Source organism: Vavraia culicis, assembly GCF_000192795.1.
Source record: "Vavraia culicis subsp. floridensis unplaced genomic scaffold supercont1.4, whole genome shotgun sequence".
In the NCBI taxonomy this organism is placed as follows: Eukaryota; Fungi; Microsporidia; family Pleistophoridae; genus Vavraia; species Vavraia culicis.
Window position 1 is genome coordinate 102,172 of NW_007360607.1, and position 23,600 is coordinate 125,771.

At 39.8% G+C, this 23,600-nt stretch overlaps 10 protein-coding genes across 10 annotated transcripts; 8 read left to right on the forward strand and 2 right to left on the reverse strand.

Annotated features, from left to right (window-relative positions):
• Positions 1–507: 507 nt before the first annotated feature.
• Positions 508–1,499, reverse strand: VCUG_00381 (uncharacterized protein). Its single transcript, XM_008075209.1, has one exon. The coding sequence runs from the start codon at positions 1,415–1,417 to the stop codon at positions 527–529; it is 891 nt and encodes a 296-aa protein (XP_008073400.1). The 5' UTR covers positions 1,418–1,499; the 3' UTR covers positions 508–526.
• A 2,927-nt stretch (positions 1,500–4,426) lies between these two features.
• Positions 4,427–5,322, forward strand: VCUG_00382 (uncharacterized protein). The gene has a single exon (XM_008075155.1). The coding sequence runs from the start codon at positions 4,438–4,440 to the stop codon at positions 5,143–5,145; it is 708 nt and encodes a 235-aa protein (XP_008073346.1). The 5' UTR covers positions 4,427–4,437; the 3' UTR covers positions 5,146–5,322.
• A 639-nt stretch (positions 5,323–5,961) lies between these two features.
• Positions 5,962–7,748, forward strand: VCUG_00383 (uncharacterized protein; the record flags this gene model as incomplete). The annotated part of the gene is made up of 1 exon (XM_008075210.1): positions 5,962–7,748. The coding sequence occupies one exon, from the start codon at positions 5,962–5,964 to the stop codon at positions 7,417–7,419; it is 1,458 nt and encodes a 485-aa protein (XP_008073401.1). The 3' UTR covers positions 7,420–7,748.
• A 1,075-nt stretch (positions 7,749–8,823) lies between these two features.
• VCUG_00384 (uncharacterized protein) lies at positions 8,824–10,011 on the forward strand (the record flags this gene model as incomplete). Its single annotated transcript, XM_008075211.1, has 1 exon — positions 8,824–10,011. The coding sequence occupies one exon, from the start codon at positions 8,824–8,826 to the stop codon at positions 9,982–9,984; it is 1,161 nt and encodes a 386-aa protein (XP_008073402.1). The 3' UTR covers positions 9,985–10,011.
• A 652-nt stretch (positions 10,012–10,663) lies between these two features.
• Positions 10,664–12,543, forward strand: VCUG_00385 (uncharacterized protein; the record flags this gene model as incomplete). The annotated part of the gene is made up of 1 exon (XM_008075212.1): positions 10,664–12,543. The coding sequence occupies one exon, from the start codon at positions 10,664–10,666 to the stop codon at positions 12,512–12,514; it is 1,851 nt and encodes a 616-aa protein (XP_008073403.1). The 3' UTR covers positions 12,515–12,543.
• A 533-nt stretch (positions 12,544–13,076) lies between these two features.
• Positions 13,077–15,839, forward strand: VCUG_00386 (uncharacterized protein). The gene has a single exon (XM_008075213.1). It carries the CDS (start codon positions 13,234–13,236, stop codon positions 15,514–15,516), a length of 2,283 nt encoding a protein of 760 aa, XP_008073404.1. The 5' UTR covers positions 13,077–13,233; the 3' UTR covers positions 15,517–15,839.
• Positions 15,840–16,667: 828 nt separating this feature from the next.
• VCUG_00387 (uncharacterized protein) lies at positions 16,668–17,798 on the forward strand (the record flags this gene model as incomplete). The annotated part of the gene is made up of 1 exon (XM_008075214.1): positions 16,668–17,798. The coding sequence occupies one exon, from the start codon at positions 16,668–16,670 to the stop codon at positions 17,796–17,798; it is 1,131 nt and encodes a 376-aa protein (XP_008073405.1).
• Positions 17,799–18,575: 777 nt separating this feature from the next.
• VCUG_00388 (uncharacterized protein) lies at positions 18,576–19,894 on the forward strand (the record flags this gene model as incomplete). The annotated part of the gene is made up of 1 exon (XM_008075215.1): positions 18,576–19,894. One exon carries the CDS (start codon positions 18,576–18,578, stop codon positions 19,797–19,799), a length of 1,224 nt encoding a protein of 407 aa, XP_008073406.1. The 3' UTR covers positions 19,800–19,894.
• Positions 19,895–20,814: 920 nt separating this feature from the next.
• On the forward strand, positions 20,815–22,026 carry VCUG_00389 (uncharacterized protein; the record flags this gene model as incomplete). Its single annotated transcript, XM_008075216.1, has 1 exon — positions 20,815–22,026. One exon carries the CDS (start codon positions 20,815–20,817, stop codon positions 21,997–21,999), a length of 1,185 nt encoding a protein of 394 aa, XP_008073407.1. The 3' UTR covers positions 22,000–22,026.
• A 476-nt stretch (positions 22,027–22,502) lies between these two features.
• Positions 22,503–23,550, reverse strand: VCUG_00390 (methionine aminopeptidase, type II; the record flags this gene model as incomplete). Its single annotated transcript, XM_008075217.1, has 1 exon — positions 22,503–23,550. One exon carries the CDS (start codon positions 23,548–23,550, stop codon positions 22,504–22,506), a length of 1,047 nt encoding a protein of 348 aa, XP_008073408.1. The 3' UTR covers position 22,503.
• Positions 23,551–23,600: the final 50 nt, after the last annotated feature.

Below are 23,600 nucleotides of genomic sequence, written 5' to 3' on the forward strand. Positions count from 1 at the left end.
TGGTGATCATCTCCGGCTCAAGTAGCATATCGATACGAAAAATTTAACTTTTCTTATCAATCAACGATCCACGGAATAATACAGTAAAATACAGTTTTTGGTAAAAATTTAACTGAAGAGAATTTACCGGTAAATATCTATGGTTACAGGCTTTTAGTTGAACAAAGACGCAAAGCATTCGGGTGGTGAATCAAACCAGGCCACCAATTATCCGTAGAGTGATGCTCACAGCTTGTATAAAAAGTGATACAGCGCTAATTTTCTGATTGGCTGATGCAGATTTTTTAGTGCGCTGCAATTACACACATGATCAAATGCGCACACCAACTGGTGCAGCTCTATCACTCACAACCATGCTCGGCACACGAACAAATCTTGTGAAACGCCACAGAACTGTCTAAAACGTTTGTCTTGGTCTCACGAGCACACTCAATGATAGGTGAATGGACAAAGCCAAGCATCTCATTTGAGCGCTACCTCGCAAAAGACACCGTACAAAAACGCAAATGGTACATATAACAAACATTTAATCACTATTGAACAAGTATTTGCACATTTCATTCACATTGATCCTTTCCATCTTAAGATCAGAACGAATCGTCGAACCGGGACAATCAAGGTATTGCCCATACACATGGTCGCTGATAGTCAGTACACCGCTCTTGGCGTTATCACACAGCACATACGCCTCAGCCACCGTTCTACCAACTATCAAAACACCGGTGTGCATCACCACTATGTCTAACCTTCCCTGATGTATGAGACAGCGGAGCTGAAGGCACTCATTGCCCGTTATATAACTCCTTTCAGACAGCTCTGACAATTTGTTGCTGAAGCTCACTGCGTTTTGAAGATCTGTAAAGATACAGATCAGAGAATCGCCTTCAACAGCGGTAAGAAAACCATCAAACTGCCGTAGAAGCGAGTTCGCATGCTTGAAATGCTGCCTCAGCGCCCTTCTCATCCCACACTGATGATGCTTCATGTAGTACGTGCTCTTGACGATATCTGTCATGAGTATGAAGTTGTGCGGTTTGAAGTACTTGCCATCCTCTGTAGAAATCTTGAACGAAAAACCAAGCGGTGATGTTATATTTATGTTCTCTGCCTGTGATTTTGCTTCGCTGTGCTCCTCTTTCTCTCTACTTTTCTTGTATGCGTAAATTTGGTAGACGAGGAAACCGAGCCTGCACACCGCGTACACGTAAAACATCCCCAGGAGTGCTACAAGGAACATATTGAAGAGCAGCGAGCACACCACAACCGACAAATCGCTCGATCTTATATACCTCAGATATCTCCTGCTCCTATCTGCTACTGTGTATACACCTGTTTTAAATGCGCTTTTCTGTAATATTACTCCTTCTTTTACTCGTTGACATTCTCTTTTCGACATGATACCGTGGCCCATCCGCATATTTAATTTATTATCAGCGATTAATTTACCGCAAATTCGTAATTTGCTTTGTATTTGGAATTTTTACATACACGGAAACTCCTACACATAACAACTCGCAAAAAATGCTGATGCATGTGCAGGCAGTCTAAACACTGCTTTAAACTTGCTGTCCAATATTTTAATCACAAAATCTGCAAGTGTCAGATTTTCTTTGATAGCACGATTACGTATTAAGAACAAAACTAACAGAAAATGTGGCAGATCAAAACGTAGTAAGGGCGAATAAGCGAGAAGAATGAATGTGCTTGAATTGCTACCGCTGCGGTAGTTTTGATACCATGTTTTATTACGAGGCAAATATTATGTCAAATAACAGCAAAATTATTATACCGTGTGGCAGTTCTGTATTTCATCTTTTTTTGAACCGCTTCCTCTTTATGGCTGGATTATTCTCTCATCCCTGGTTTTCCTGTCTTATGATGTCGTGGAGTGACATTCCTATCAGAAAAAAATGACGTATTGAAGCTACCAAAAGCGAACAAACTGCTTAAAGACGAGGAAACTTGCCTAGAGAGCTATTTTATGTGTTTTTTAAGGAAAGAATGGGAGCATGCAGTATTAAAAGATATAAAACTGGTGCTAAGCTCGGTACATTATGATTTTTGTACTGCTTTACGAGCGTTTTACAGTTCAAATATGTAATATCTTCGTCTGCACGTAATTTATTTCTATGAATTCGGCTTTCTACCAAAACATTCTGATCTACTGTACAACGATGCACTCGAAAATGCTCCGTGTCCCTCTATAGCGGTGCTAATGCCATATTTATGGACATAAATATGCATGTATGACGTGATATCACTCGTTTTGTCAAACTCTGCTTTTCTTGTACTTGTACTACTTAAAACCAATTTTCCTTTTTCGTGTTGTTGTGATTCAAAAAAATCAATCCATCAACAGGCGCTGGCACCACACAGATAGAATCTATTTGCACGTAAATGCTTGTAGATTAGCTATAAATCGTGCATTAGGCAAGCTGTTCATACCTATAACTATTTTATGCGCATTCCAACAATAAATCCGATTTACTGCGCCCACAAACCATGCTGTTAATGGTGCTATGTTCATTTGCGGGTGTTTGTAATTCGGAAAGGAGTGTTTACGCTTTGTTGCGTGAAGTATTTTTCGGAAACTTCCTTTAAATGCTGTAAAAAAAATAAAAATTAACATCAATAAAAAAAATTTGCGAGTGTATAACAGCATCCTGTCAGATCAAAACAGCTGCATACTCATAATTTGGTGAAGTGGTTTGTATGAAAGCGCAATAATGTGCTTTTGCTATGAGCTTATCCATCGTTGCTTTTAGTCTATTTTTGTAACCATGCATATTTAACCAATAGCAGTTAAAATGACAAATGATTGATGTCGAATGACGTGATATTTGTCTTATTTTGCACCTTTTTTGGTATTTATAGCACCTAATCGCTGCAAATCGAACCACTAATAATTTGCCTCTACACAAATTATATGCCCATTTTCAATTTCGTAAAAATTTACTGTTTACACGATCGAAACACGTTTTCTGCACAAATACTCCGTTTTAGTCTATTTATCATGGGTAAAGCGATATTGAACTACCATCAATAGCCCTTTGATTGCAGGTGTGATTTATCACTAAATTACAGATCTATTAAACTGCACAATATAATGCGCCATACCTTCATATCCTGTTTAGTCGGTATCACGTAGTTTATTAGCAGTTAGTACTCGTTCATACAGATCTTTGATCCTCCTTAGAACAAGCATAGCTCCATAGCTAGTGCCGTTTATACTTAGTTTTCGTTGTGTGAGATGAGTGTGAAACACAGCTCATATTTACAAAAGGCTCGCTCACTTTGTCAGGATCAGGTACAATTAAATCACATAAATATATAAATTATAGTTTTTACAGGTTAATTAAACATTTGAACTGCTGACAGGACACATCACTCAATAAACGGTGATATCACATATTGTATTGGTTGCAAGGACACACGCCTGTGTTGGTTATCCAAATTTTCAATTACTCAAAACTCTTCCGTTCAATTAATTTTTGGAGAACAAAACGGTTTATTAGCGGGAACGATATGTTGGGACTGTAACAGTACGTTTTTACCTTTCTACAGCGCCTTTATGGTCCGAAATGTTTAACAATTGATGGTAGGACATACGCTCGTTACTGTGTGCTAACCAAAGATAATCGCATATCTTACCGTGATTGACGTGCTAATAAATCCTAACTCATTCTAGTGTGTTACAGATTGGTATGATTTTTTGGTCTGAGACCAGTCTTATTATGGTAGGAACAAATTTTTACGTTCATCAGCAATAATTTTTAATTTTGAGATTTGGTTCATGTGTTTGTGTTCTTTTACACTAATAATAGATTTTTTATGTACGAGGTGTGTTTTGGACATGAACGATGCCTTTTTTGGGTGTGAAAATGGTTGAGGTGCATGTACCATTTCACAAGAGATAGATATGAACTCAAGACGGTCTTGAGAAATAGAAAAGGGAGCTATCAGAGTTGATTACAACTATGATACGCTTTGACCAGCGGTTTTTCGTGCTGTGGTAGACTTTTTCGTTCAACCTGAATAAACGAAGTGCTGCTCAGCACACCAAATAGCGAATGCCAAGTTGTATCATACATATGTTCTCAACACTTTGGTCGTAGCACTCGTTGTGTAAATCACGTAAGTTTGCGTATTCTGCCAATTTCATTTTAAATCATAACTTTTCGAGGTATGTCGGCACCGATGGAGAAGCAACTAAGCCATACTTCACATCCTTTTGCGATTTTTTTGACAAAACCACCGAGAATATAAACTAAAACAGCACTTGGGTCAGCAGATGCTACGTATGTAAAGCGCACGTTCAAAATGCTAAGTAGGTAAAGTGCACGTTCAAAATGCATTTATTAGCCTTGTTAGTGCAAGTGAGTGCTTGAAAAATTATTTTCATAATTTTCACAGGATCACATACCCACAGATCGCCGTATGCTCCCCATGGAACAGATGCTAAATTTTATACAATCACAATCAAGTGGTGTTACAGAGGAAGACATCCAAAAACAGTTTCCCGATCTATTAAAGGACCAGATACTCAACGAGTTAACCAAATGGCAGCTGGAAAACCGAATTAAAAGAGATAAGAAGAACAAAATAATGTACGTAAGAAATGCGGAGGATGATGAGAGAAGTGTTTTGGAGCAGTTAAAGAAGGCGACGAACCAGGGATGTACGATACGTGACATAAGACTAGCAACGAAACTGCCACAAAATCTAGTTAGCAAAATTTTGAGGAAGATGCAGGATATGAAGGTCGTTAAAGCGTTTAAAGGGCAAAAAAACCGGCAAAACATCTTCATGATCTTTGAGGAGACTCCTGATGATGAGGTGACCGGCGGAATATGGTTTAACAATGGCGATGTGGATGCAGAATTTGTGAATCAGCTTACCAAATTAATATACACGTTTATTAGGAATAAAACACGTGAATTGATACCATATGAACTAAATCCAACGATAGAAGATATAAAATCGTTCATAACAGAGTCAAACGTGCTCTCAATTCATATTAGCACAGCAGATCTAAAAAAAATCATTAATGTGATGGTATACGGGCAGATATTGCTGGAACTTCAAGATGGTGGTCGTACAATGTATCGAGCACTGCGTTGGAACGAACATGAGGTTTTGGGCTGAACCTCTGTAATACTGAACCTAATAGAACAATTTTATGGTACCGCACAGAACAATTAATGGCTTAGGACACGGTTACGAATGTTCCTGTATGCCCCAACACGAATACTATTAAAGATATTTCTCGCTGTTCTTTATCCTGCTAATTTCATTTGACGCCATCCTAGTGTTAAATAAAGCTGAGTACTCGCTCACATTTATAATAGTGGTTACGCACTTCTCCTCACTCCTTCCATGCAGAGTGATTGTTCGAATAGCGGAACATATGATAGTTGTATCGTTCCGCGGGGATAATTCCCTTTGCGACGAATTTGTTCAATGCCCGTTTTATATTCTGTTGGTCTTACAGAAAAAGCAATTTCAGTTCAAACAACCGCAGTACGCGAAAGAGTGCAAGTTTTGCTCTGTTAAAATTGCCCGGTTATTGTTAACTGCTAAACTATGATTCCGTCAATTTTTCGTTATAAGCCGTCTATTTGCATCCTTTTGTTTCTTGTCCGTTCCATGCGCTTGCATCCTTTTGTTTCGTGTTCGTTCCATGCGCTTGCATCCTTTTGTTTCTTGTCCGTTCCATGCGCTTGCATCCTTTTGTTTCTTGTCCGTTCCATGCGCTTGCATCCTTTTGTTTCGTGTCCGTTCCATGCGCTATATCCTCCTTTCTCATAGCTGCCCATAAAAAGGTCGAAAGAACGAATCAGATTGCAAAATACAGCTCATATTTGTCAGTCCAATCTCCGCTTCCTGTTTCCAAACATTACGTTTCACGTTGAAATAAATTTGTTTTAGCTCATTATTAAAGAAATACTTTCTCTGTTACCCATGAAACGGTTCTTTCTGAATGAAGCTGCAGATTTGGTCAGTCTGGGTACCAAGTCGATGAACTCAGACTCCTTCACTAGGTGTTTTGCGCCAATATCTGCACTAGAAATGCATCACTCTGGTGTGTTGTACATATTTTCTCTTCTCGTCCGTTATCTCATACTTTTTCCTCTACGCTTCACTTTTTTCATCACGGGCACAGTTGTGTTTGCGCTCATTTTTCTCTTCGGAATCATTTTGAAGAGTGACAGGGTGATCGCCTTCTCTTTTCTGCTCTACTGCAACGTGTTCTGCATGTCATTTGGTGCGCGGATTAGGAACCACGGGAACAAGAGGTTGCTTGACGTGCCGCATGTGTACGTGGCGAATCACACATCTTTTCTAGATTTCTTAGTTCTCAGTTCGCACAAGTTCTGCCATGCGAGCCTGGCAGAGAATCACGGCGGCCTTTTCGGCTTCTTCTTCAAAAACCTGCTTTTGAGAAACGGGAGCTTGTACTTCAAGAGATGTGAGAAAAACGATAAGTGTATTGTAAAGGAAAGGATCAAACAGCACATAAAGAGCATGAAAACGCCCATGTTGATATTTCCGGAGGGCACGTGCGTGAATAACAAGTACACGGTTCTATTTCAGAAGAGCGTGTTCGAAATTGATACCACGATTTGTCCTGTGGCTATAAAATATAAAAGAACGCTTTTTGATCCGTACTGGAACAGAAGAAGACATACGTTCACAGAGCATCTGCTGTATCTCATGTCCCGGTGGTGCATGGACGTGGATGTCTACTGGATGGACCCGGTTACCAGGGAAAAGAATGAAAGCGTGTTTGACTTTGTGAACCGTGTAAAAAAGCTTATAAGCGAAAAGGCCGGATTGGTATCTCTTAAATGGAACGGGTACATGAAGAACAAGATAATCGTGAAAGACATAGAAATATTGCGTGCGGCATTTCGGCAAACGTATCTGGATGTTATCGGCGAGCGAGTTCGTGAGGACAAGCGGGGCGCATCGGAGGATGTGATATGCAAGAATTTTAGTATGAACGATTTGGACAACATCGGCAAGAAGACGAGTGGGCAGATCGTCAAGAGCACAAAAAGTGGCAAGCACAACATAATTTACTTCAGACAAGATGAAAATGGTCAGCAATCATTTGCTGACACGCACAGTCAAGGAAACACCGTGAACAGGAAGCACAAAGGACGATTCGCCCGTAAGAAGGAGCTTTACGTGTGCGAGAATCCTGAACTGATTTATTTCAACGCCATAAACTACGACACGTTCATACAAACTGTCCTGGATAGGTATTCGTTGATAAAGTACCGGGGATGCGATGTCAAATGTGATTTTGACAATTTCCTAGTTAAAACAATGAAGGTTGGATGCTCGTGCAATAACAAAAAGATTCTTAAGAAGATGAAATTCGTCACAGGGATGTGCAGAAAAGAAGCGAATTAGCGGGCTCTAAGCATAGATAAAGCATAAATAGATACCTGATATGCCTATTGTCTCTATACCGACCGATAGAATTATATTTTGTTATTTCCTTCGTCTGTTGCTGCCTTAGTCCTTTTTCACCAGAATCATGTTTAATTTATCACACCAGTCCTTTTTTTTCGTCAAAAATCGTTCATTTATCTCTCGTACGGCAGCACCTAAACAACCTACTTTCCAGGTTCACTGGAACCGATCGTGAACACGGGTCTTTTCATGGTCCTTCATCATTAATGTGAGATAAAACAATAGTACCGTAAAATTGTTGCTAAACCACACCGATATTTGCGTATCAAATACCAATAAATTTGTTTAACATAATTTTCATTCCTAGCTCTGAGCTTCTCTACAATTATAAATAAATGCTGAGCATTGGCACGATCCGCTCATCGCGGGATGACATGATAAAGAAGAAATGATAAATTAATTTTTATGACTGTGATAGGCCAAAGCATAACATTCATTGCGATTTACGAGCATTGTAATGGAACAACACAATATTGGTTTTATAAATTACGGTTAGAAAGATGTTTATGAAATGATAAATGAATGTATCTTCCTTGAAAGAAGGATTATTAAATCTATAAACTACGAATATACGATCAGAGATACTTTTGGTATTGTTTTAGCTACCAACCACGTATAAGAATGGTTTATAGCTGTGCAATAGATAAAATTATGCCGTTTGTGAACCTTTCTGTGACGTGCAGAGCAAGAATTGAGTACCAATAGATGATTACGTTCTTTAACGCTTTCTTGATTTGTACGCTCACGTACACCGATTTAGCTGCTGAATGTTTTGATTTGGCGTGAATAGTTATGGTAAATGTTCATACCGAACCGTAAGCGGCAAATCAGTGCTATCAACGAGAAGAAAAACATTGAGATATAACTTTTTAATATTTAAAGCGTATTGGAACAGATTGCTTATCTTTTCTAAATTAGTGGCATCCAAAGCATTAGTTGTTAAAAATGAACGTAAGATACTGAAACAAGCAATAGCACAAATTTATTGGAGAATAACCTTGGTGTGCTGTTTTAAAGATGAATGCTTTATCACAAGGTGCTGAAAGGGCGCGATAGTTTCTTTCCGTACGGATCCTGTCGTACCAGAATGTGGGCTACGCTAAATATCGTAAATAAACTATTTTTAGCGGAAGCGATCAGCACCAAAGACTGAGGCAATTGTAAGTAAATTCGTGTTGCACGGAATAGCCCATTTAATTGCAAGGATCATCCGCCAATAATCTGCTGCCCAAAATTTAAATGCAATTGATGCAGGTAATGCACCGTATTTCACTTCGTTAGGTGTGATTCACCGCGATATTACCAATATTTATTTTAAAATTAATTTTTGACCAAAGGGCCATGAACAACACGAAGGATCACAGAGGGGTCATAAACGTGCTCTCCCTGCTGCTCGCGTTGTTTCTGATCAAAGAATACTACACGCTGTTTGACCAACGAAATGTAAAAAATATTTATCGCTTGCTGCACGTACACAATCCGCTATTCACATGCGTCATCTTCGTTTTGATAGGCACACGGTCGATCCTGCTGTACGCAAGGACGAACTTGCCATGTCTCATCGTGAGCGAGATCATCATCTACTACCTGATTTATACGCAGACCCACGGCATAGTATCGTGCAATACAACTCTGCTGTCCATGATTAATTTCATGAAATTGTATTCATTTATTTTCGAAACAACGAATTGCGGCAAAACGGTAGAGCACGTGATGGAGAATGGAAGCAGCAGTGCTACACGGAGCGTGGACCACAGCAGAAATGTGCAGAGAACCGAAGAAAAACAGGACGATGTCCCTCCTGAGATAGAGTTGACATATTTTATCAGATTTCTGTTTCTGCCAACGCTTTGTTTCTCCGATGCTGCACGACGCAGGAAGAGAAGCGTGCCAGCCCTGTTTCACAATCTTTTGATGGCATGCATTTTCTTTTTGCTTGCAAACTTTCTCGTTGCATTTTACATTGTGCCTCTCCTTGAACAGCACACTGTATTCGATTTTTTAACCGACATATCCGTCTTCGTTCGGGTGTCTGCAACCTCGTTCATCTTCTGGATCGCGATGTTTTTGTTCTTTTTCAAGTACTATCTGTCATTTCTCGCCGAATGCACGAATTACGAGAATAAAATCTTCGGTGAATGGTGGAATGCGCAGTACTTCAGAGATTTTTGGCGGCTGTGGAACATACCGACACATGATTGGCTTAGAAGGTACGTTTTTGCGCCATTTTATCTCCTGTTCAAATCCAAATGGCTCAGCTCTCTGGTAGTGTTCATTATTTCTGGTGTTCTACACGAGATCGTGTACATCCTAACCTTTAAAAAGATAGGTGTGGTTGTGTTTATGAGCATTTTATCGCAGTTTCTTTTCATATACCTGGAGCATGCGCTGTTCGGTCCAGGAAACTTGCTGTTCTGGTTCCTTTTCTGCTTTATCGGACAGCCGATATTTTTGTTGTCGTTGCGGAAAAAGATTCTGTCTGTCGTGTCTATAAAGGTTTGAGTATCTGTTATTTTTTATAAAAGCACCTTATATAATCGTTTTACATCCATATCGCTATCATGCGTGTTCTTTTCTCCTCCTGCCCGTTTTTTAATTTATGCATAATTTTCAGGTTTTTTATGCAAAGGTGGATGTCCTTTTTTTTTAATTTTGGCGATTTATCACAACACAGTGATCAAAAATATGCTGAAGTGTATCTGAGACAGCTATTTGAATGCATTTATTGGTACATGCTCGCATTGTATACGCCAGACCAACTCGCACATCCTAAAGCACTGGCTAAAATTGCACATTCTGCTCCATGAATCTTAGTGAACAGATTTATTTGAGCTATTATCCGATGCGCTTCATTTCTCTCCCAGCAAACAGTTTTTTGTTGATCTGATTACCCGAGCATCATCTAACGATGAATACAAAGAAACACGTCCAAACAACCGATCAATATTTCACATGCAACGTCCTTTTATCTCTTGTCTTCCCTTGTGAGCATCTGTTACCAACTTGATGTTCGACTTGCAGCCTTCCTTATTAAAAATAGCTTATTCATCACCTCACATAGGACAGCATCTGAACGAACGTGATTTTCTAATCTGCTGAGATTGATCACAGCCACTGGTCATTGGTTCATAGGGCCTGTTCGATTGGTACTAAAAAGTCTTGATGAATATTTCGAGCCCCTATGAACCATGTTGCTGTTGCCCTGCGGATTCTCAACGATGACGTTAATTTCATGATAAAAATGGTCAGAGAGAAGTATACATCTCCTATATTCGGCTCCGTTGGCGAGCACCTCGTATATTTACGGAGAGTGGATACCTTAAAAAGCTTATGTGCGTCCCTCGAGGATGAGAAAGTGTCTGAGGGGGAGAACATGGATGTGTATCTCCTGAAGCAGGAGAGCGATGACCGGATAGTTAAGAAGAACGGTGCTATGAGCGAGTTTATAGCGTCTTTTTTACCACTTTCAAAGAAGCTGAACTATCCAGAAATAACTTTGTATTTTGACACCAGCTCGGTGCGCTCTCCCGTACGTGCAGGCCTCCTACAGAAGTACACGAACATCATTAACAGGTACCAAACCAGATACGTAGCGCTTTATGACGATTTTCTTTCGTACTACAAGATAAAGGAAGGGAAGAAATTTTTGCGCAAGAAACTTTCGCTCAACACGATACGAGGAATAAAACTGGGCAGAAGGAGGTTGATAATCAGCACATACGATGAAAAAATAGTGTTTACTTCGACTCTGCAGGATCTCATGGAGTGGCACAGGGTTATTGATGATTTGATCAAGAGGATGAATGATCGCGATTTTTACGTGAACAGCTACGTTTTTAGGATCCTGTATTATCTGTGCGATAGGGATGCACGGAGGGAGATGCGTAAGGTAGACCATCTCTCACTTTACACCAAAGACATGGGAAATGCTCATACTGCATCCGTTGAGGAGAATAACACGGCACAAACCGCCAATTCTGAGCAAAAAGTGCAAGAAGCTGGGGAAGTGAATGCAGCACACACAAGTTCGCCTTTAGAGCCCGAAAAGACCGCAAAATTTGAAGAGTTCGAGTCTGCCACCGAAAACAACAGCAGCGAAACTTTTTATGACTTTGAAGAAAACGGAGAACTAACGAATATATCACAGTTTATAGACAGCCAATGCAGTGATACCAAGAAGCTTACACTAGCTCAGCTACCAGTTTCTCTATTAGAACCGCAGAGCACGCTACAAAGAATGGCTGAAGGTGCTCTTTTGTTCAAAAATTTATACGGCAGTGATGCGCTCTCAAAGCAGCATGTGGTCATTTTGGCCGCAGTTTACATCGTTGGTCTTGTAAATCTGCAGTTGGACCGGAAATTTGCCTTTGAAAGTTACGTTGGCGAAACGTTTTTCGCCAAGAGCGCAAACACAAAAGTATACTGCGAGAAAATAGATAAAGTATCGGTAATACATGCAGTAGATGATCTTTTTAGGTTAGATGCTGTTGTGGATTTGACACTTGATAAGAAGACCAAGAAAATTGCAGTGCACAACAGGAGCAGGTGCACGCTCAGAATGGGTGATGATGTAATCAATTTTGGCTTGCCCAACGCAAAAATGAGAAGAAAACTTGAGTTTTACGGCGAGTGCACGGTAGAAAGTAAAGGAGTGACCACCAAGCTGCTCATTCGTGACAATAATGTTACATGCACCTGCAAGGCAGATGACAAACGGTGGCAGATACTTGGCCATGTGACCAATATTTCTGTTTTCTGCAACGAACGGACCGTTGCAAGCTTCAGCTCAGAAGATTTCAGGAAAATGAGGGTCTGCGATTATGAGGATGCGCAGGAATGTGCACAGAGTGATAGCCGCATGCGTGCTGATATACGGGCATTGAAGGAGGGGCGTGTTCAAGAGGCTAATATGTATAGACAAAAGTTCAAAGACCAGGCCAATCTGCGCAAATCACACGAAATGAAATATTTTGATTTGGTAGATAAGAAATACGTTTTTAAAGAAAGGAATCATGGCAAAGAGTCAAAATGAATTATAGATGACGGTAAATAAAGTATATATCACCTTACATTGCAGTTCAATGGTAGATATGGTAACAGCACCGTAACGAGCGTGTCCCAAGTTTAGCACAAAATCGTGCCATTTCTTTTCTTTTGTTCTTGGTACGCACAAAAAGATAATTCGAATATAATTTTGGTCTATTACACGTTGGTAAACGATTTCAGTTTCTTTAAAATAACTCCTTCTTGTCAAAAAAAAGATCTCTTCATATGGTAGTGCTGCTACACCGAGCACTCCTCGTGCCAATAAAACACGGCGTATCGTTCTTAACCAGCAATGTTTAACTTTGTAGAACAATGGCCGCCTTCATGCCAATGCAAGTTTCCTACAATAAATTTAATAAATCGAAGTAGTACAAACTCCTGCTGTGAATTAATGCACCACCGTGATTCATTTATACGAGGTGCAAACGAAAGAGTGTGTAAATCTATTTGTTCAAATTATTATTTTTTCGTAAATTAAGTAATGTGTTTTCTTTGGATACCATTATTTATCACTGCCAGAACATTTAGGCCCTTAACAACTTGCAGTCTGCAAAATGAGAAGCCCTAAATTTGTAAGTAAAGGGGATGGTAATCACAACCACACCAACTTCCGTTAAGGTACTGTTTCGTTTTGATCGGCGATAAGCAGCGCTTTTATTGGCACTTTCTGTAAAAAACATAAATAACGAAGTGATTGCATGAATAATGGAGGAGCAAATGAAATGTGAATCTGCCGTAACAATAATTTACAACAAAAACATCCTTGGATGTACGTTGTTCTTCCCAGACAACAACAGCATCGTGCTGTGCAGGGATGTCTATGATTCGTATGAATCTGAGCAGGTCAAAAGCATAATTTACAGATACAACGTTGATTACGGGATCATTACGACTGAGATGGACGTGCAAAGGTACGATTTTATAGCAGAGACTGGCATTCGAATGCATTTTGGCCTCAAAAAAAGGAAATATGGCATAATGGTCTCTCGGTTCAAAGAATGCCTGGCCGGAAAAGGATTCGAATGTGCAATGGAAAGTGTTTACCTGCTCCTCAACCACATAAAGATTGACTATGATCCCCTGCCGCTCCGCTTCTTCGGCACCGTTGAGAACGTGGCGGAGGGCCCGTCCAACAAGTTCGGCACGCTTATTGCAGAGCTAGATTTTTACTCCATTTACGCTAATGATACGTGCCAGAGATTGTACATGAGTATCGAAACGATCAACTCGTTGAAACTGATCAATTACATCGGCCATCCGAACAATTTGATAAAATCAAAGAAGGAATGCAATTCGCTGCTTACACGCCTCAATTTCACCAGAACATGCATGGGGTACCAGCTGCTCAAGAACAACATCCTATTTCCCTTCACACAGATTGATGAGATAGCACAGCGACATGCTGCGGTTGAGCATCTAATCGATAAGAAATTAACAAGCAGAATATCGCACGCGTTGAAGAATTGCATCAACATCGATGCAAACGAGTTCATTTTTTTCAGAGAAAACAAGTCAGAATACTTCGTTAAGATGTATAAAATGCTTTCAAGTGTACTTGAAATAATCGGTTTGATGAATGGCAACAACGAAATGAGCGAAGTGCCTGGTACGCTTAAATGTTACGGTGATGTGTGCACATACAACGATTTAATGAAGACCATCGCAGGTCAAATTGATTTTAAGAATGGTAGGTTCCGCGTAAAATGCGGTGTTTCGAAAGAATTGGACCTTCTTAAAAATTTGTACGGTGATTTGGAAAACTACCTGTGTGAGACGGTAGACCAAGTACGAACAAAGTACAATTTGGGAAACGCAGTCAATTCACAGCTAAACATCACAAAACGAACAAGGGATTCACAGGAGAACACAGAACATCTTTCGATCGTGTATTTTCCGCAGCTGGGATACCTGTTGGAATCAAACGCACAGAATGACAAATGGGAGTTGAAATTTAAAGAGGACATGCAAAGGAACGGAAAGACGGAGAGCTCCTTTTTTTACAAAAATGAGGTTATGTATGGATTAGATGATGAGATAGGCGACATAGAAAATGAAATTAACGATTTGGAACTAGAAATAATGAATGAGCTCAAGATTTACACAGAAAAGCACACGTCACAGATTAAAATTGCAGTTGACTACATCAGCAGAATTGATGTTATCAATTCTCTTGCACTTGCAGCACTCGAGAACGGCTTTGTTAGGCCGATTGTCTCTGACACGCTACAGAACGAAAACCTACGAAGGGTTGCGAGTTGGGAAGTAACGGAGTGCCAAAACGAAGCAGAAAACGCTGAACATAACACAAATGATGCATATATTGCTATATTTTCAGAAAACGATCAAGTGTTGTGTGATAAAACGAAAAGAACTCGTGAAAATGAGGACCAAAATTATGATACCGACTCAAACAGAGCGGGTGATCAGCAGAACAATGGTGCACAGATATTCTTAACAGAATACAATCGCTTGATTGAGATGGGACAAACCATTGTAATGCACCAAATAGGCAGTTATGTGCCCCTTAACACACATTTACCAATATTTGACAAAATGTACAGCAAAATAACGACCAACGACAGTCTAAAGGCACATAAGAGCGCCTTTCTTAGCGATATTCTGCAAATAAGTGAGGTGTACAAATTTGATGGTGGCAGCACCGTGCTGTTGATGGATGAGTTTGGACGAGGAACAAATATTTACGAGGGACGAGCTCTCTATCAAGGCATTCTCATGCACACCGATGTTACGGCCATAGTTTGTGCAACACCAGCTCGTAGAAATAAAATGGCACAAGAACAACGAACAGAAACGCAAATAAGTACAGCAATCATAGACACAGCGCTACAACACGAATTAAGTCCTGTTGAGCATTTTTATCTGCGATATGAGCAGATAAAGAAGGGTGAGTATCAAATCGTGACCGATACCAGCGAAAGTGAATGGGCAACGAAGATAATTAACGATTATTTGTTTAAGCAGCCTTAACCATGGATGTAGCAGAGGCATCCTTTTTCTTTGCGTACCCCATGTATGGTTAGGTCAACAGTTTATGTTCAAAACATCCTTCAACCTGAACATCAAATAACAAATTCTCTGTAAGTAACAATAATAAATTTGTGATTGCTGCTCTAAAAGATACTTTATTCGATGTTTACATCAGTAATTCGTAATTTTAGTTCGTGATTGTTGTTTAGGAGTATTCTTCGTCTGTTGTTAACACAAAGGATGGTTCATCAAATCAGCAGTCGGTCCCTGCGGACCTGAAAAGTACGTTTTTTAGGTGTCCTGGCACAAAAAAGTAAATAAAGGAACTTTTAATGAAAAAGCTATTTACAGCTATAATGTTTATCTTCCTCTTCTTGTTCATGAAGATACATTTGCTCATCACTACAGTGCAATATTATTCACAAGCACACTTTCTTGATCTGCCGAAACAAACCATGGCTACGTCTTCTATCTGCAGAAATAAATTGTTACAAACTGATAAAACCTCTTTACACACAAATTTAAACTGTTTAAAGAAGAATTTACCAGAGATTGAATATTAATAAAAACCAAGAGAATAAATGTAATACTTTCGTTGAAGTTGTTACTTCTTCGTATTAACATTAAATAAAGCATCTTTGCACAAGAACAGCTGTATCAGAAATAGCACGGGCAACGGGGTCGTCTTAGCCAATCGTATTTTTGGCCTGTTCTACAGACAACGTGACACAACCCGGTTTGTACAATTTGTCTATATTGGGACCGTTGCCTTGTACTGTTAACCTTGCACAAGCTGTAAACAGCGCTTTAACCAAAAAGAATAAAATAGCATTTGTGTGGAACTGTTACAAACCAAAAATATTGATTGTGCTATCGCTTTCTCTCTTGTTTTATATCACGCCATACGGTTAAACTAATAAAACCGTGTTCTGGCACCATTTCAATTCAGTATCGTTAAAAAGACCGAACAATTCAAACTGACCATTAGAACATTCACCACCACATTAAAACCATCAACTAGCTTTTCATTGGTGAATCGTACATTCAAAACTGGCAGCAAATCTGGCGAATACACTCTCCGAATGTAAATTACGCGGTTTATCGTGGCACAGACCGTAACATATTTAAGAGATTGATGGTACACATTCGATATGATGCGTTATCAATTGATAGCACGCATGTCTTTGCACACTTTTATCACAAATGTATTTAAAACCTTTTATCTACGCACTGTGATGAAAGAATTGGGTGCAAAAGTAAGGTCCTATGGCGAATGTCTAGTTTCAGCAGTGATATACATCTTGTTCCTGGTGGTTGACTTCTATGTGACTATTTTGATTTCTGATGATACGTGGATGCGTGTACCTGCGGGTAAACACGATTTTAGCATTGCTGTACGTGGAGTAAGTGCCGGTATGATGGGAATGCGAATGCTGAGGGGCAAGCATCGGATTGTACCGCTACACGTAGAGCGTGAATATCGTGATCGTGTACTACAAATTTATTTCCTCGGCGTGATTACATGGCGTGTTTTAGCGGTTTATTCCAATGGTTTGTGTCTCTTCGCATGTACAAAAGTGTCATATGATAGCATCGCTGTGTTGTTGATTTGTGTTCATGATCGTTGTTTGGCATGGCCATCGATGCTCTGGGCGTTGATTTTGGTCCAGAATGGATCTTTGGGCTGGTCGCGTTTTGCTCTGGCCTCTTTGCAAATGAGGAGCTTAGACGGATTGCCTTGTGACGAGTGTATTATTGGAAGCGATTTGATGTACCGATATTACTGCTTCGGGAGTAGGTGCACAACGAGAGTAGCTGATTGGCACGTACGTAGTCATCTGCCACGGAATGTGCGGATAGGCCAAAAAATTGACGGAAGACATCATATTTCAACACATAGCGGCATGACAAGCAAAACAAAACGTGCAAAATTCCGCGTAATCATCGTAGCAAGAAACGTTGCCAAATTTTATTGTAATTTGAAAACACGCAGTGCAATTTTGGCTGAATCAATGACGAGTAATAGGTACGGTGATAAGTGCGTGTACACACGGAAACCACAATTAAAACCGAAACGGGATGAATTTGAGGCATGTGGCGGGCATGGTACAAAGACGAGCGGTAAAGTGAGGCATTACGTTAATTTATTCGAACAATGGTGCAAAAGTAAAGCAAAATTTGGATATCCAAGTGGTAACAGCAAAAGAATTGTGGCTATGGGAAGATCAAAATTCAGAGCACTTCTTAGGTACTGGCAGAAGCGCTGCCTTCTCGTTAATTAATTGTTGCTCGGTTAAATGTCTTTTATTGCTTATTTGTTTGAACTGTACTTCTATGTTTGATCACTTTACAGCATATTGGCAAGGTGCCAATGCTCGGTGTGTCATTTTGACGCAGATTATAGCGTAGACCAATTATCAAATGAATCTGTGATCCTTGTACATCGGTTTAATAATGAAAACAGGTAGTTTTGCTCATTTTCTGTTTCTTATAGGCAGTAACTCCCTAAATCATGTTTCAAACTTTTTTTCATGGAACCGCTGCCCCTTTCGCCGTGTTACTATGCCATTTTATAGACCAAATCAGTAAACTGATCCTATTGCTATGCTAGTTTCAAATATTTAACTCGTTTAAGATATTTATATCGATAATGTAAGTACATAGAGTAACTCATTCCGCAGAGATTTTGACTTGATGGCGTGTTTAATCTAACATGACGCGAAGGACTGTAATCCGTGCCTAAAACGAACTTATTGCCCATCATTTTCTTTACAAACATTTAATTGGATAATAGCAATGATTGAACTTAGCTACAAAATGCGGTGCTTGCCGTTTCATCGTGTACTACGTCTTTTAATACCCAGGCCTGCTACGAATAAAATATAAATCAAACATTCTTAGCAAAAACTAAAATTTAACCATTTTCACAGCCTAAAATTGAAATTTTACGATGTATCTAAGGTGTTATTAATCATTTAACGTGGAAAACAAGAACAAATGCTATCCCAATCATAAATCGTGCGCCTCATTTATTAATTAAAGGCTACTCTACCCCATCGATGGACATAACACTTCATGAGCGTGAAATACGGTATGGAATGGCCATGCTACTGCAAATACTGTTTAGTTATACGTTCAGAAGGACGCATAAGTATAATTTTGTGCTCTCAAGTACCGTTTTATTGGTTGCCTTCGGATTGATGTCCTACATTGCATGCTTGGCATTCATCCTGTTCAACACATCGGTTCTCCTCAGCACCATTGGGCTCAAACACAAGCGAGTTATCATCCTGGTGCTGAATTTGCTTGTCCTACAGTACATTTACCATCTATTCGGGGATGGAATAAGCATTTGTAGTCCTATCATGATGTTGTCCGTTAGGTTTTTCTTCTTGGTAGCAGAGATCGATTGGCGTGGCGATAGCATTGATGATGCCGTTGCGTATTTATTTCTCATTCCGTGCATTCTGGTAGGACCGGCCATAGGCTTTGTTCATTACAAGAATTTGTTAAAAGGCGTTGAGCGCCCCGGGTTGAAGAATGAAGCGGGCGATAAATATTTTGAAAAGCCTTTGAACAGCTTGGTATGCTATGTGAAGAGCATATTTCAAGGACAAATTGGCATCATTCGGGATATTTATTTGCTTTTGCAAATGGTGTTCTATTTGTGGGTCTACCTGGTACTTTCGAAGCATTTTGCTGTGTACGATGTTGTTAACCAAAGGGCATGGTGGAGGATCTCGCACATGTTCATAGCACATTTTTGTTTTAAATCAAAGTTTTATTTCGTATGGACGGTCTCTCAGCTGTGCAGCCGTCTACAGGGCCATGCAAATCTGAGGAACATTAGTAAAACTGGAGTAGAGTTGGCACAGGATTTTAAAGAACTTACGGATAGTTGGAACATATACGTGAATAGATGGCTCAAAATTGCTATTTTTGAACCACTCAAGCCATACGGCTACTTCTTCGCATGTTTCATGACATTTTTGTACTCGTCATTATGGCACGGAACGAGTGTATGTTATTTTGCGCTGTTCATGTCCGTTCCACTGATAATGAACCCGATCAGACGAGCAAAAACATTTATGTTCCGGTGCTTTTCGCCAACGACGGCAAAGATCCTTAACCATCTGTTGTTTCGGTTCATACTGGCGTACTACGGTACACCGTTTATGATACTCGACATGTCCAAAACACTTGAAGTCTGGAGCAGCCTGTGTTTTTCAGGGCACCTGCTGGTCATTCCGTTCCTGTTCATTGGTGACAGAAAAAGAGGCTGACGTACATCGCTCTGGCCTCGTCACCGTTTTCATGTCCAAGAAATCACACTATCAATTCAGTACGTTTTTTATAAAAAGCAGGTTTAATAAGCGTATTGCTCTTCGAACACCTGTTCTACCGAATTTTATCTTGCTATCGTATGGTTTTGCTCTGCTTATGTGAGCTAAGCTATCCATTTCATAAGCTGATTTACACATTCCGGTTCAGAATCACTTATCATTACTTACTTCCATCAGCAACCGTTTTGCATTCCTTTATGGCCGTGAAAAAAATTTGTACACTAAACCGTGCCTGGTGAATAAACGTACTTTTATTAAAAAGATCGTACTCGGTAGACGAGAATGCTCTGCGATCTGCTGCTTAATGTTGAGATGCAAATTAAATATTTCTAACAACACTGCAAGCTATCATCATGCGCTCAATCACCTATCAAACACTATTCACGCCATATAAAGCTCTCTTAGTAATCCCTACAAATGAACGAGTATTGATACCTTTAATACCTGCTATTTGATAAATTCGCAGCATTGCTTGGTCGATACAATTAGGATGCATAGCGGGATGATAACGATATTTAAATACTTTTACGGTTTCTGTTTCTAACTAGTTTGAAGATCTTTACCTGTTTGGAGTCTTTTGCCAGGAAATGATGTACATGATCGATTTATCCTTAATTAAAATTAAAAGTTTTATCAAAGTAAAGAAAATTTGTTTAATTTTTGAGCTCTCTGCTTTCCTACAGATTGAAAAGCGTAGATTTATTTCATGATTTGTTGCCGAAGAAAACGGTTTAATGCCTGTTTATAATTTATTTTAATAATGTTATTTATCACAAATATTTGAAAACTGATCCACGTGCTGCATATCGGATACGATTAGGCACATTGGTCCAACAGTATCGTTTAAAAATAAGCACAAAACACTTACGTTTGATGACATGCGTTTGTACATGATTTGTTGTTTTTGCAACAGCCATCCTCATACCACAATATTTTCAAAGCCCTCAGAAATCTTATGCCGCAGATCCGATTTGTATCTTCTCTGCTGCTATCACTACTATTTAGCATCACTATCAAGCGTCACCAATACAACTATCTATTCGGGATTATTTTGCTGTGTATTGCGTACGGGTTTATTGCTGTGTGTATTTATTTCTACGTGTTCTTTTTTAATTTGCTGGTGATTTATTTCCTGAGAAACTACAAGCACAAGAGGCATGTTGTACTCATCGTGAGCATCATGTCACTGTTGCTCTGCAGCTACTATTATAAGGTTATCACCTGTACCAAGTCGCATAACATCTGTGGACCGATTATGGTTTTGGTCATAAAACTGTACTATCTGGCTAAGGAATTGGACTGCGACAACGCCTTTTACACAGATATTTTTAACTACGTATTTTGTATTCCCGGTGTGATAGCCGGACCAGCTTGCTCATTGCTAGACTTCGAAAAAAACAAAGCCAAGAAAATAAACAATAGAATGGCGCTTAAAAAGCTTGCTGAGAGCTTGCTCTATCTTGCACTGCATGTTCTAATAACAAGAAACACAAATTACAACATACTGCTTGACAAAGATCTTTTGTTCCCCCACAAGATTTTTTATCTGGTGTTGATAGGCTTTGGATTCAAGTGCCGGTACTATTTCATATGGAATTTTACAGATGCCTGCTATATATTTAACGGATTCCAGAATATGACCAACATAAAAGCGATAGAATCAGAGTTAAGCTCAGATATGAAGGAACTGGCGCAATCCTGGAATATTTACACGAACAAATGGCTGAAAGAGTCTGTTTTCGATGAGTTGAAGAATCGTTCGGTATTTCTTGCAGCAACATGCACCTTTATCGTTTCAGCGCTATGGCACGGTCCAAAATTGGGCTATTTTTTTATGTTCCTAGGCTTTCTGTTCGGAACAACTGTGATAAAATCAAACCACAAGATCTTCAGTTCGTTCTTCTCCGTAACAACTCTCCGTATACTGGGCATAGTGCAAACTAATTTGATTGTCAATTACCTAATTATACCATTTTCACTGCTTGACACGTCCATTGTCTATGAAACATGGAGTAATTTGTACTACTTCGTACATTTTTGGTATGTAATTTCTCTTATAGGGTTCTTGTGGACTAAGGGGAAGAGTTCCGGTGAAATGAAAAAGCAGCAGATGAAAAGACAGCGAAGAAAATCGGTTTAATAAAACGGTTATTTTTGTACAGCAAAATCGTTTTTAAAGCACAATCTACCGACCATTTCTGTGGAGTATCGATTGTTGATCCCGAGAAACATATTAATATGTCCGAGGCACAGTCAGGGCGGTGAATGCGACTTAATTGAACATCCTTTTTAAAACAATTGTATAGGCGATAACTGCCGGTAGTCTCTTCTTTGTCAATCAAATCTAAACAATCGCAGCGTTTATTTTAGTGCGATTCCTGATGCAATTTCTTTACATTACCCGGCCGATTGGCAACTCAACAAAGGGCAGATTCATCAATCCTAGGGCAAGAACATATTTCCAAGGAATGTTGGTTTGATAAATATGCTTCGTTAACCATTATTATACAAATTAGCACGGACCAGAAAGGATCCTGCGTGAAACAGATGACAACAGAATCAACTTGGACAAAATAATAAGTGCATTTGAATTACACGATCGACACGGAAATGTACAGAAGATTTTTTCACATCATTAATTTAGTTAATAATCCTCACCCCGTGTGAGTATTTCCTTTGTTTCCTCATTTAGGTACACGGTGTGCTCAAATTGACTCACAAATGAGCCTTTGATATCGTGCAACGGCGGGTAAGGCTCGAGCAAGCCCAGCATGGCAAGGTTCTTGAGCGATATCAGAGAGGATGTTTTGAAATCGTAGTGTCGGTCGATAAACCTGGCAGAAAAAGGCAACGTTTTTATGTGCTTTTTGATGATTTGAAGGACCTTTACATTCTTTGGATTGCTTACCATAAACTTATTAGGATTTGTGAGCATGAAGTGCGAGCAATTTGGACCGTCCTTCACCATCCCGTTTCCAGTGGTGGCAAATGTCTCCAGCGCGTAGAAACCATCGGCTTCGAGCCGATCTGGATCGTCATTTTCCACCAGCGGAATCGACACACCGCCATGAATTTTGTACGGTTTTATCGAGTGACCATTCAAATTCATTACCGGTTTGATCGGAACTCGTTTACCATCCAGCATCAATTCGTAGCTATTGATAACCTCCGATATTTCTCTTCCTATTTCACCCACACATACATCCACGCCCATCGTCTTGATGCCCTTCTCGGTAGCCTCCTTGGACGCTTCAAGCAACTTGTTCATTTTTGGATCCCATGTCACAGTAAAAGCCGAGTCCATTATCACACCATTCACATGCGTTCCAAAATCTACCTTTAGCACGTCTGTTTCCTTGAGAAAGATCTCCTCGTCACCAGGATTCACGCTGTAATGCGCCGCACAATCATTCAGAGACACGCCCGTCGGAAATCCCAAGCCATCGTTCAACTCGCCCTTGAGAAGAGTGGTCGTTGAATTTTCGACCAAACTGCAGATCTCACTAAGCGTCATCCCAGGTCGCAGATTATTTTGCAGGTGGTAACGAACACGCCTGTGTGCCTCTGCTGCTCTACGAGCATTTGCAAGCACATCAGTTTGAAGTGTCTTGCCGATCACTTCTCCCGGTTTATGACCCACTTTCTCGAGCAGTTCAATTGGTAGTTCGCTGAGTTTTTGTTTCTCGGACATTAAGGGATTGTTTGTTAAATATTTTTTATTATCGATAAAAAGGCATCAAA

Bases quoted from the DNA above. Each gene is read 5' to 3' on its own strand.
- VCUG_00381 (XM_008075209.1), bottom strand. From the start codon at position 1,417: ATGCGGATGGGCCACGGTATCATGTCGAAAAGAGAATGTCAACGAGTA.
- VCUG_00382 (XM_008075155.1), top strand. From the start codon at position 4,438: ATGCTCCCCATGGAACAGATGCTAAATTTTATACAATCACAATCAAGT.
- VCUG_00386 (XM_008075213.1), top strand. From the start codon at position 13,234: ATGGAGGAGCAAATGAAATGTGAATCTGCCGTAACAATAATTTACAAC.